Genomic DNA, 13,626 nt, shown 5'->3' with positions numbered 1-13,626 from the left:
GTACGGATGCAAAGAAAATACTCAAACACATGGTGAAGGAAATGCTCAAACACATGGTTGCCTTTGAAGTTCCGTCTCACCCTTTCGCCAGAATAAGGTAGGAGGCTTCGGCTCTCGCTCATTATTGTGTCTGTGGGGAACCACTGTGGCTGCTGTAAAAGTAAAAATTGCATTAGGCAAAACATACTTTAAGACCCATTTTCACTTTCCACACCAAACTCCCCCTCCATGACCACAATGAAAGACTCTCATTAAACCTTTTAGTGGCACCCAAGTTTAAGTCGGACCATGATCACACAGAGTTTGTTGCCAGCAACCTAGTAAATTATGTGACAAAGGAGCTGACAATATTATTTAGCTGTAAAGTCATATCATTAGCCATGGTACCCTTAAGGGTTTAAAGGCTTTAAAGAGCTCCTGTGTCAGAGCAGTGTATTTCGCTAGTTTGCCTATAGACATTCCATGAGTATAAATAGACTGTATAAAGTATTTTTCTGGCAGCAAGGATACATGTTCACCTTGTTAGTATGTAAGGGACTGGGCCGGTACATAGCCAATGGAAACAGGTGGATCCTAGTGAAATATACTAATTCAAAACAACAACTGTAAATTTGTAAGATTAATGAAAGTCACATAATTTTGCAGAGAAAGGTGAGGTATATCTTGACATGTGCAAAGTGAGGCATGTTTTCCTAAGCATTAGCCTGGGCTATGCAGTGTGTGCTATTTATTGATACTACACTCATGCATCTTTATTCTTTTTTGAAATTGCACTCTGATCTCACTGCCCATATTCGTGGGTTCACTAATGATTAAGAGTGCCCTGAGAGTTCTCATCTAGAGCTGATTTTAAGGTATTATCCACTATTGCCCACTGCAAAGTTTGTTAACATTAGTTAATATTCAAACACAGAAGAGGGGCGAGGGTCAAATCAGTTTATACTCTACCACCCCAGACCCCCAAGAACTTCAAGTGTACGCACATGAGGGGTGTATAGAGTGGGTAACATAAATGAAATATACAAACAGAGAGAGCCCCAATAGGGCAAATCACTCTGTTTGAAAAAACTGCCCTCATTCACATACCAAGGTATGTGACATGCTTCATCATCGGGCCTGCTTACAATACGCCCTGGTGTATCCCCACAAAGGACGGAGCATAAGGGAGGGGGAAAAAATAATAAATTTCTCTGAACACGACATATAGTCAGGACAAGTGGACAAAGACAACACGTAACACATAAATTGGTGAAAGTCGTGCAAACACCAAGTGATCACAACCGAGAGTTTGTAATAGATATAAACTCGTGAATGTTCTCCCGCATTTGAGGGGACAATCTCCACACACAATATAGGAGAGGTACGGATCGATTAGACCTACCTCACCCTTGGGGTACCATTATCCGAAGTACGGAGGAACCCAGAGTGGCACCGAATGCGACGGTCCTGAAGAAGACCGGAGTGACCTTACAGGCACACACAGAGCAGTCGAAACATGTTGACTCTGGCAGTGGTAGGAGGGAAGCCTTGAGGTTCCTAATTATCTCTTTGAGGCTTTTTCCCATCCTCTTTCATTTTTTAATCCTGGTAGGGGTGTCAAGAAAAGTTTAATAAAGGTTGTGTTCTGGTTGACACCTTTAATCAGTTTTAATCACTCCCCATACTGCACTTTTTGTAGCACTTCTCGGTTGTGATCACTTGGTGTTTGCACGACTTTCACCAATTTATGTGTTACGTGTTGTCTTTGTCCACTTGTCCTGACTATATGTCGTGTTAAGAGAAATTTATTATATTTTCCCCCTCCCTTATGCTCCGCCCTGTGTGGGGATAATCCAGGGCGTATTGTAAGCAGGCCCGATGATGAAGCATGTCACATACCTTGGTATGTGAGTGAGGGCAGTTTTTTCAAACAGAGTGATTTGCCCTATTGGGGCTCTCTCTGTTTTTATATTTCATTTATGTTACCCACTCTATACACCCAACATTAGTTAATACCATGTACTGAGAGCATAACCCATTAATTGACTGAGGGGTTAAGACAAGGAGAACAGGAATATTTACTACTGAGCATGTGGCAAATACATCTATTAGCACCCCTATAGGAAGGCCAAAAGGCCAATTGCAACTGCTGGCTTCCAGACCTTCACTGAACCTGGAACACAGGCAAATAAGAATACTTAGTGTGACCATTCTACTGCCTTGGACTAGCTGATCCAGTATCAGTATTCCAGGGAGACTTCTAATAATTATATTAATCAGAAAAGTGTCCAACTACTGGAACAGTAGCTGAATATAAAAATCTTGAGAATTTGATAACATGTATAGAAAATTTATTTTTGCTAATGGTTATTTCTAGGCACACTCTTTCAATGACTATACTAAGGAATAAAAACAACAAACGTTCATACAGGGTGCATCAATATATTTACTTTGATGTTCCTCAAATTAGCTAGACATAGATTCCCTTCAAATCTGTTGCCACGAAAACAGGCATTCACTCCATACGGCCTCTCAGCATCAATCAATCAGTAGATTTGTAGAGCACTTCTTGCCACCCGTGAGGGTATACAGCCGATGGCAGGGTCCAGTTGATTAGCTGAATAGCCAGGTCTTCAGGGGCTCACCATCTCTTCAGAACTCTGGAACAGATGGGGAGGTCCGGAGATAATGGGGTAGGTCATTCCATGTCGTCCTTGCTAGGTGGGAGAAGGAGCGACCTCTGCATCTGCTACATCAGATGCGGGGTTGAAGGTTAGCGACGGAAGTGGAGCGGAGATGTCTGGTGGGCTGATGGAAGTTCAGGCGATGGTTCAAGTAGGTGGGTGCGCAGTTGTGTAGGGCCTTGTATGCGTGGGCCAGGAGCTTGATACCCAGCATCTTTTCTGTACAGGGAGCCAGTGGATTTCCCTGAGGTAGGGGGTGATGTGGGTTTGTCTAGAGAGATCCATGGCGAGTCTGCCTTCTGTGTTATGCATGGTCTGTAGTCAGTTTGTAGCATGGTCATTGGGGGTCTGAGTTAAGAGGGCCACCAGGATGCATCCAAGGGGGAGCTTTTGTTTCCAAAGATCTGTCCCTCTATCTTGTCTGTGTTAAGCTTCAGGCAGTTGTCGTTCATCTATTTGGCAATGTTTGTAATGCAGTTGTGGAAGTTAGTCTTGGTGTTGGTGGTGTCTTCGTAGAGGGAGAGAATGGGTTGTGTGTCATCAGCGTACCATATGATACCAGTCCATGGGTTTTTTATGATGCTGGGCAGAGGTGTCATATAAATTTTATAAAGGGTGGGGATGACCGAGGATTCTAGTCCACAGATGATTTCTTTGGTTCGAAGGTGAAGGGTAAAATTACTTTTTGCATTCTTCTGGTGAGGAGAGGCGATCCATCTGAGAGCAGCTCCTTGAATGCCTCTGTTGTGCTGCCTTGTGATAAGTGTTTGGTGGGAGCCACTACGTAGTCTGCCAAGAGGTCTCTCCTCTTTCTGAAGTTAGCAACTTTATTTCGTCTAATTTCTTTTAGAAGGGTTTCCGACGTTAAAGCGTTGGAGACTTCAAATAGATTCTATTCTCCTGAAGGGGTACATTGTAACATATGGAAAAGGACTAAAATAATGTCTGAGCATGTTTTTTTATCCTTTTTTTCCATGAGTGTGAAAAGCTATGTGTGGTAAAATGTATGAGATCGTATGAGAGTAAGGTGCTGGAGTTTAGGGCAGATGGTGAGTTACTGTATTACGTCAAACCCTATAAGGCAGTCTACACAGCTACTTTAGCTAGTTGGGCGAGAGTAGTAATAAGTGAGGTAGGAGTAGACCTTTCCAGATATGGTGCCTATTCCTCAAGAGGTGCAATGACTAGTAAGGTTTTCTGGGCAGGTAGTTTGCTAACAAATATTTTAAAAGTAGCAGATTGATCTAATGCGAATACGTTTGCAAAATGTTATTTAAGACCTGTGGCCACTGGATGGCTTTAAACTTGCAAAATGGTAGCCTTCAGAGGCTAACATTATCCCTTCCTCCTCACCCTACGAGGAGAAAAAAAAAAAAATTAAAACAAAAAGAATGACTAGGATAAAGGTATTATCAGAGTTTGTTAACAGGTTTATAATTGATAGTGTTATAGCATCAAGTACTTGTGAATTAATTTTGAATTCTATTTTTTTTTGCACAAACAAAAGTACAGTACAATTCACGCATTTAAATTCCCCGGATATAAAGTGCATGTGCATTACAATGTCAGTACTTTTTATTTGTGCTTTTATGACCTCAAAGGCTGAAATAAAGATTTTTTTTTTACTTTGCAGACAACTTATTATAAAGCTTGCCCGAAAATGAAGATGTTGTCCTGTTGTGTCGCAGCTTAAAGATGATGATGACTGAGTGCCCTGGATATACATATTGTCTGGACATTCTATTGCTTTATGATGTATTATTGGTCTTTAAATGGCTGCATTTTGCTGCAGCAATAGAAGGTCATTGCATAGTGTAAACCCAAATTGTCTTTAATGAAATCAAAATTCTTCTTGTATATTAATTGGAAATTCGTTATTCTGGCTTCGCCTAGGTTAAAGATGAGGTGAGGGCAAAAGCCAGTTGGGGTCCCTGAATGGACCGAGTTCATGATGGAGGCAGTGTCCAGTAGGGGGAGCTGTCCCCATTCAGTTAGTCGGATGTCTGTTGTGGTAGCGAGGTTGTTGTTTTGCTTAAAGAAGTCAGTGGCCTTGGGCTAGCGTTTAAAGTATTTGTAGACGTTGCAAGGATGTTGCAGAATTCCTGTGCGGGGGTATTGTTGTTTGTTGCAGCTGAGGGGTTGGAGCATTCTTTGACACTGTTGAAGAGTTGTTTGCTGTTATTAGTGCTTGATTCAATGAATGAGGATAAGGCTTTTTTCTTCAATTCTCTCAAACTGTCTGAAGTAGAGGTTGAGGGTTGTGTTGAAGCTGGTCTTGTTGGTTGTGTCCTTGCTGGTGCACATTTCCTTTCCAGTTGTTTACGCTGTTGTTTATTTGTTCGGAGGTCTTCAGTGTTCCAGCAAGCATACTTAGTGAACTTTCTGTGGGTTGTTGCCAATGGGAGCGAAGCTGTTGGTGCAGTTTCTGACGTTCTGGTCTAGGTTGTTGGAGGACATGAGGTGGGTGGTGTTGAGGGTATTGATCCATGTGTCCTTTAAGACTTTGCTTCAGCTGTAGTGGGGGGATTGGGCAGACTGGGTCAGCAGTCCGTGAGCTGGTGATGGTGAAGTGAATGATGGAGCGGTCAGTCCAGGTGAGTTCTGTGGTGTGGCTGTACCTGATGCAGTCACTGGAGATGAAGATTGGGTCTAGTGTGAGGCCTGCGGTGTGCATGGGGTCATGAACGATTTGGGTTAGTCAGATGTTGTTCATGCTGTCGAGGATGTTGGTAGTGTTGATGTCATTGAGATCAAACACAAACATAATGTCTTTTAACTGGCAATATTATGTACCCAATACAGTCTCATGAAGAGTATGAGGAGCATGTGCATATAAATCGTAAAATGTTCATTTGGTAAATTAAGTTCGCCAAAACATATCGAGCCCTCCTACAAGGTCCTTGAGGGGTTTATGGCAAGGTCGACTGCAAACCTGTCTAATGACCCTGTTGACTTGATTTTCCTTGAGATCCCTTTTTTCTTTCTGCGGTACCTATGAAATTCTAGCCTGTTCTGGGCAAATGGAGGTGTACTGAGTTTGATCACAAGCCTTATCAGGCACCACACTGATCAAAGGCATTGTAAAATCACCATCAGAAGCGGTCACTTTTACTAAACTTATTCACTCTACAATGGTTGGTAGGGGAAGTGAGGAATGCATTGGGAGAGATGATTAAGGAAGCAGAAACGAAGCGGTTTCTGACCTACTAAATATGCAAAAGAGGAAAAGGGTAAATACTGGTAGGAAATCTTAGTGACATGGTGCGGTATTATAGGCTGACAAGAAATTATAGAAAAGGGATTGTGTAGAGACTGGACTGTTTAGTTATGGATTGGAAGCAAGGGTTGGGAGATGAGATTGTACTTAGGAAAGATTCAATGTAAGAGAACTGCAAATAACATTCAAGGATGGCTACTGAAAGGCTCAGATACACAGCATCTTTATATCCATTAAAATACCCTTACCAATCTTCTCCCAGCAATATGGTGTGTGGGGTTGTATAACATTGAGAAGTTTCTCTGTCTCATAGTGGTTCCAGGAGGCAATACAGGAAGCTGACGAGAAGACAAAAGGGATTTCAGACAAGATCAAGCCTAGCGCAGCCTTTAGTAATGAGACCCACACTTCCTCAATGCCCACAAATAAACACCCCTAACTTTGTTTGTCAGAATATAACAAATGTAATATTGCGCTACCATAATATAGTAGAAAAACTATTAACTAAAATATTGATAATTAAGTATATAAAATGTAATTTAGATGACTTATTATTATTCTAACACCTACACTTCTTTAAGATGAAGATATCACTATGGTACCTATACATGGAGTTATGTTCATATGGCACTTCTTTGTACACGCCTGACCTGAAAGTGCTTGCATTTGGACAAAATATCAGAATCACATATATTGTGGGACAGAATATCATCTGAAAAATATAGAGGACAAGAATATCATGTCCATCAGTTTCTAGGGGTAAGTAAAGTTTTGCTACATATAACTCCTCATATATGTACCTTGACGATATATATAAATCTTCAAGGTACGTAGATCTGGAGTTAAGAATAGTAAATTTACATTTACCTAGTTGCACTTACCTACTTGATATTCTTGTCCTCAATGTTTTTGACACAATAATCTGTCCACACTCTATTTGTGTCGCTGATTTTGTCACTAATCAATCTCTTCAAATGTTCTTCCTGAAGTGACCTCTAATAGGAAGACTATCTTGTAAAATATGCATTGTAAATAGTCCTCTATGTAAAGGATGGGTCAGTGGCTTTTGCTACCTTGCTGAAACAATATTTGAAGTTTATAAACTTTTGAAATACTCAACCAGACCCTCCAGGATTTTGCATTTTGCAAAAAAGTCGCAAAATCTGCAGTTTTGTAAAAAGGCTGTTCTTTTTACAAAAGTGCACACTCAATTTGGGGAATGTGATCTGATGTTTTTTTTGAGTGAAGAAGCTGACAAAAGGTTATGAAAACATAATTGAAAGGGTCGTGAAACCATAACTTACAGATATTTTCGTCTCTCAATTCCCAACTTTTTGGAAACTAGGACATCTTGTGGCCAGGGATGGTAATTGTTTTCAAAATATCTCCATTATAAAGTTCAAAGGTGAACAGTAGGTTGTACTTTTTTAAAGAGAAAGGAATTAAAACGAAGGGAAAGTGAAATGAGCACACGTCTCTGGAAGAGAGTTAATGTGCTAAAAGACATGAATTGGAGATTAAAGGCTCCAGGAGTGATTTGGGTGTCCTCTGGACAACTTACAGTCCTCATTTAGTGGCCATAGAAAGTGAGGTTTATTTGGTTGGCCACCACTGAGCTGACTGCTAAACATCATTAGTGTTGTGAGATTTGCATGAACCTGTGTGGAGTAATTTCTCGAAGAGATCTTTTTTTGTAGTGTGGAAAAAAAGGAGTTAGTATTTTTGGATCTGAATATTTTTGTATAAAACGGCACTTTGAAGACCAACGCACATTTGAAACCCACAACAAAAAACTGCTTCCTTTAATTTGATAGCTTTCACCCCAGGCATTTAAAAGAGAATCTACCATTCGGACAGTTCCTGAGTATCAGGTATTGTACTGAACAAAAAGACTGCAGGAAACAAGCAGAACAACTAACTGAAAAATTGATAACCAGGAACTACCCAGATGAATGGTGGCCCAAACTAAAAAATGAGCATTAACCAACCATAAACAACCATAGAGATGCCCTGCTGTAAACACGCTCTATACAGAAAAATCAAGAATCACAACCTATCTGTATCACAACCTATAGCGTAGCTTCTAATCTGGCCTCCCAAATTATCCAGAAACACTGGCGTATTCCGAATAGTGGAAATTTGTCTATGCCTAAACTCGTGATCTCCCACAGAAAAATAAAGAGCTTGAGGGACATGTTAGCACACACTGGCAATGTACTGCAAATAACATAGCCATCGCTGATATGGGTAATGTCAGTCCCAGGATGCAACACACCATGTAAGATGAAAGAATCATCGTAAGCCAGTTTAATCAATGTTCCATGATTTTTATTGTATACAGCATGTCGAAATTCCCAGTACATTTAGCAACTGTGAAAAAGCTTGACCCAATGTATTTCGGGCCTGACTGGCTCTTCGTCAGGGGTTCTTTTCTAAAAATGTTAAACAACAAAAGAATTGTCATTAGCATGCTGTGAAGTTATTTCAACAGACAAAGTTAAACACCTTCTGTATCTGTCATGTTAAATGTCCCATAAACAACGCTTTCCCTCTAAAAGCGTAAAAGAACGCTTTCGAAATGCGCTACCAAGTAACCTGATCTACAATGACACACTAGGGAATTTTCTAGATAATCCTCTGCCCAATAAGATATTCCACGATAAACACTGCCATTACACTAAGGCAAAAAATAGGAACTTTCATACCTCACATACTACATAAAAAGGCAAGACCATCGGCTGCAATGGGTCCAGACCAAATTCTAATTAGGGTCCTAAAAAACTAACCCAAAGGAATGGAGTCAGCTTTTAGCATGCCTCTTTAAATACATATATAGAACAGGAAAAAAAACAAAGTCCTGGAAAGGAAGCATTGTTATTCCAATACACAAGAAAGGCTCCAGGCTGCTCCCAAGCAATTACTGCCAGATCGCTCTTCTGGACGCAACCGGGAAGATTTTTGCCGCTGCTGTTCTAGACCATCTAAAAGAGTGGGCCTTCTCTACCGGCTCTATTCCACTTAATCAAGCCGGGTTTAGATCCAAACATTTGGTGACAGATTACATCGCAGTACTCCAAACACTACTAAAAAAATACGTGATCAGAAAGTCGCAGGCAGTGTATGCAGCCTTCGTTGATTTTACGACCGCATTTGATAGGGTTGACCAAGACAAACTTTGGAAATAACTGCAGCAAATGGGAATCCCTCAAAATCTTCTTCACCTAATAATCTCATTGCACTCTGGGACATGGTGCCAAGTCCAAATGGGGAGAGAGAAGGGCCTTACAAGTCCAATACCAATTTTAAATGGTCTGCGTCAAGGATGCCTATTAGCTCCCTTGCTGTTTTCCTTATATCTGAGCGACCTACCGGAAAACCTTAATCAGGTAAATAATTTTCCACCTAAAATTGCAAATTTTAAAATCCACTGTTTGATGTACGCAGATGACGTAGTGATTCTAGACCTGACCCCATTTGGGCTCCAAAGAAATCTGTTGGCACTTACCAAATATACTGGAGAAAATCATTTAATCCCAAATGTCACCAAAACAAAAATAGTACCATTCACAGGAAAGAAGAATCATGTCAAATATAACTGGACACTAGGAGGAAATCCACAAGAAATTGTAAAAGAATATATATATCTCGGGAGAATTTTCACCCAGTCCCTGCACAACCCGCCTCACTTGCAAAAAATGGGTCTAAAAGCAGACGTCCATCTAGGAGCCCTCCAAAGATTATATACCTCCACCGGTCAAAGACACTTCTCTTCTTTGTTACAGGTCTATAGCTCTAAAATTCCAGCCGTTCTATCATATGCAATAGAACATATTCCAATCAATGAATGGAAACAAATTGATATCAAAGAAGGGAAAATCCTGCGGAAACTAACCAGGATGCCGCAAGCTGTGCTGGTTCAAGCTCTCCGGCTCGAACTATCATAAGTCAGCTCTTTTTCCAGAGGGATCACAAATATAATTAGATGGGCATATAACCTGGTCCATGCTGATCAAGGAACTTCACGAGCTCTGTTAAAAACTGAAACATTTGACCCAGACTCTCCGAAGTATGTGTTTTTAAAAAACGTATGCAGAGCTTTCAAATTATCATCTGTGACTTTGGATATGCTAAAATCTTGGTCACCAGCCCAACTGAAACTATGACTGAAGCATCTTACCCCCAGGTTAAGCAATGGCCCTCGCAAGCAATATTGCTCTGTCATCTCAACATACAATTAGTACGCGGACACAATCGTTTTAAAAAAAACCAACAATATGTTTTTTTTAATCTAAATCATGGAGTCAGGCGAAGTAATATTCTACTACGACTTGGGATACTACCCCTAAGATCATACACTATTAAATGGTTGCCAAAAGAAAGAGGGTCTAACCTCTGTGACTTATGTAAAGGTGGGGTGCAAGATCTAGAACATGTTCTCTTTGCCTGTCCAAATCCGACTATTGTCGCTGCCAGGAACAGATACATAACACCGATCAAAATCAAATGTAATATAAATTCTGTTCAGAATTTGATTACCCTTTGCAACGCTCCACCCAATGACTTTGTGTGTATCAAAGCGTATAACTTTTTTAAATCATTTTTAAAATTGTATTAGATAGATAATTTTAAAACCAAAATTGTAATTTTATTGCTAAAAATGTGTTGTTCTCGCAAGAGAACTGAATCAAATAAACTAAACTAAACATGAGTACCACATGAGTACCAGTTACATTACACAAGGACATATTCATTTGTTGAATCAGAGGATATTGAGCCGACGTCAGGCTTGAACCCACTTTCTCAGCTCTAAAGTCGGCAGCTCTAGACTTACGCCACAACCTCACCCACAAGATCAGTAGCATTTTCAATATTATATACAACAAAGTCATAGTTGTTGGTGATTCATCTTATGCAATTTACAACCATTGACAATGTCAATAGTCCTGGCTTGTTGTAGGTGTAATGCTACTTGTTGTGTTATATATCTGGATGAATGGACAGAAGCAGCAAAATACCAGTGGGGCAGCACACTATGCTGAGCACAGATTTTTAGCTTAAGTGTTTTAAGCCACGCCCTTAATTACGGCAATCACACCCCTATGAGAGACCCCCCAGATTTTTCGTCCCACTTAAAGCCCTGTTCACACCTATTCTATGCGTTTCTTACCTTCCCTCCTGTTCCCCTCAATAGTCCTCCCATATACCTCCTAACAACATTTTACCTTAGTTTTGGGGCAAAGATACAGTTCTTTCTCCTCCACAATTGTTAATACTTTACTTATATATGCTCAATCAGAATTTTTCATTGTTAAACACTTTGGGACCTTTGCAATAATTGCTTATATTTCGTTTATGCTGTTCTGTCAAACTCAGGTCTTTGCTGTGTTCCATGCTCTCTGAATTTGACTACTCTGTGTTTTTTAAGTTAATTTAGCAGCTTAATTCAATTGTGGGAAACTAAATGCTTATCTGCATATATATTTATCGGTTTTGGATTATTACTACCATGAGCCGTGTTACATAAAGCAGCCCCTTGGTGCAACGGGCTTGCACACACGCTTTGTGCACCCCCAGGGCAATTTGGTATTTCATAAGGGGCTGCAGATGCTTGTTCGGTTCCTTCCATAATACCTGCGTACATGTCGCGACAGTGCTATCTCTAGAGGGCGATCCCTCATGTGTATTGGGGTGTGGACCCCATGCAAATGAGGGAATCTCTTTATCTGTGCACCGATGCCGCATTATGTACACAGACGCAAAGGCAAAGAAGCTGTCAGGAGGCACACTGAAAGTGCACCACAAAACAGTGGCGCACTCTCCTAAGGGCCCCTCCCAGTCAACCCCTTGCAAGGCACCCGCCTTCAAGGGGCTCTCTACAAAGGGATATATAATCCCTCTTAAAAGTGCAGGTGGGTTGCCACCTGCATAGTGAAACAGGGAGCAACGTTTAAACAGCTACTCTGTATTTCACTTGAATGTGCTGCCCCCACTGCACCACAAGTTCGCCGCTGTCCCTTCATAAAAGAGCACACTTTTCCTGTTTGCGCACGGAACACCTACTGAAAGGAAAAGAGCGCCCTCTATGTAATAGGGTCATAGGAGGGTTATTATATCTATGGCACTATGCTTCATTATCTTTTAAACTGTTGATATGCAATTGTAATGTTTTCAAAAAGAACATCTTTAACAGTGCTTCAAATGGTGGTGGTATTATTAGAGATCACAAGTCAATGACAACCCAGGCACATTAGGGTGCACTAGAACGTTTTGCTTGATCTTTTTCAAAATAGACAGCCATTTTGACATTGTAGATAAGGTATCCTTTCACAAGTACATGCACTGTCTCTATCAAGAGGACTGTAAGCGTCAATCACAGGCCGAAAGAGAGAACTTTCAAATAATGCTCTGTGACCAATCTAGATCTGAGAAATCCTCTTGAGTGCTCAGGAGCCTGGTTTTCCAAATATACATTCTGTAGATTTATGGTACAAATATCCTCTCTTGATGGTAAAATGGACCTCAGAGTCACCATCACCAATAGTTGCTGTTTGATTAATCTGTTCTATTCTACATCCATTTTGGTGAAGATGTGAGGAATAAGGCGCGTTAGATGAGAGAGGATTTGGAGAGGGATAACTGTACCTTACATCCAGAAATGACGGGAAAAAACAGGAAAAGGTAGTAGTTGGCTAACAAGGAGGAGTGGGAGGCATGGCCTAAGTATGAAGCATGCCTATATGCTTAGGAAGGATCAATGTGACATCTACAGGGAATGTGCTAGCTAGTAGATAGGAGGATGGTCTGGGGAAAATAATGTTTTTTAAATTTGAATTTGATTTGATAATAAAAAGGCATTGAAGCCATGTTGAGGGCGCATGCAAATGATAACTTTGGAAACTAGGGTCTTTTGTTATGAAGCATGACCCAGGGACTAAGGATGACATTGAGCTTATAGTGGGTCTACTAGCAGAGGACAATAGTGACAGTTTGTTAATTACTCGCATCCCCATTCAGTCACACCCCCTTCCACTTACCCTTTCAGGTTGGCCACCATAAGGAACAAGACATCTATTTTGGATTTTATCCTGTGCAGATCCCAGCGGCTTCTGTGAAGATACCAAAAGAGGGCATCAGTCAATCATTCAACACTGGAGGATCCAATCGAGGGACCACCATATACCACACTCCCTTCCGGAAGACAGAAAATGTATCTCTTATACTTGTTCTAGAGTCCCATGGATACTCTACCTGAGAAGTAAGCTGATCACAGACTATGGATATTCATCATAGTCATTAGGAATGATACATTTAATAGCAATGCTTATTTTTCCAGCCCATTTGAATATAGTTTTGTTAAGGAAGCTAAACGAACAATGATATAGCCATTAGGTTTTGCTTGCATTTTGAATCCTGACTAAAATTATTTTTTAAAAGCCTGCTTTGATATACAATGGATTTATGTGATAAAGAATTCAATGTATCATGAGTTCAGTGGGGGCTGCTCCGCCAAGGCGAAGGAGCTCCACCCCACTGCTTTTAAAAGCAGTGTGACTAAAGAAAACAAAAGTTGTTTTTTTCTTGGTCAAATCGGCACTGACCCCGCACTGACAGAGTCAAGGAGGCTTAAATTGCCCCTAAAGAGTGCACACTTTTATCAGGAGCCAATCCCAGGTTCCCATACTGTGCCTCCGTCACCACTGCATCTCTGTGGGACCGTTACTCATTTCCACATTTATCCGTATGCGT

The 13,626-nt window shown here is 40.8% G+C and overlaps 1 protein-coding gene across 1 annotated transcript in view; it reads right to left on the bottom strand.

Annotated features, from left to right (window-relative positions):
• The window catches only part of LOC144762718 (uncharacterized), a 186,055-nt gene that overhangs the window by 93,448 nt on the left and 78,981 nt on the right, over window positions 1-13,626 (bottom strand). Inside the window, exons 12-14 of the mRNA XM_078647967.1 lie at window positions 12,915-12,986; window positions 6,129-6,218; window positions 81-152 (exon numbers count right to left, since the gene is read on the bottom strand). Of these exons, the coding sequence (XP_078504093.1) occupies window positions 81-152; window positions 6,129-6,218; window positions 12,915-12,986 (234 nt within the window). The remainder of the gene's footprint in view (window positions 1-80; window positions 153-6,128; window positions 6,219-12,914; window positions 12,987-13,626) is intronic.

Source organism: Lissotriton helveticus, chromosome 6 (assembly GCF_964261635.1).
Source record: "Lissotriton helveticus chromosome 6, aLisHel1.1, whole genome shotgun sequence".
Classification (NCBI taxonomy): Eukaryota; Metazoa; Chordata; class Amphibia; order Caudata; family Salamandridae; genus Lissotriton; species Lissotriton helveticus.
Note: the sequence above shows the minus strand (reverse complement) of the source record. Positions and strands in the feature narration are given on the sequence as shown.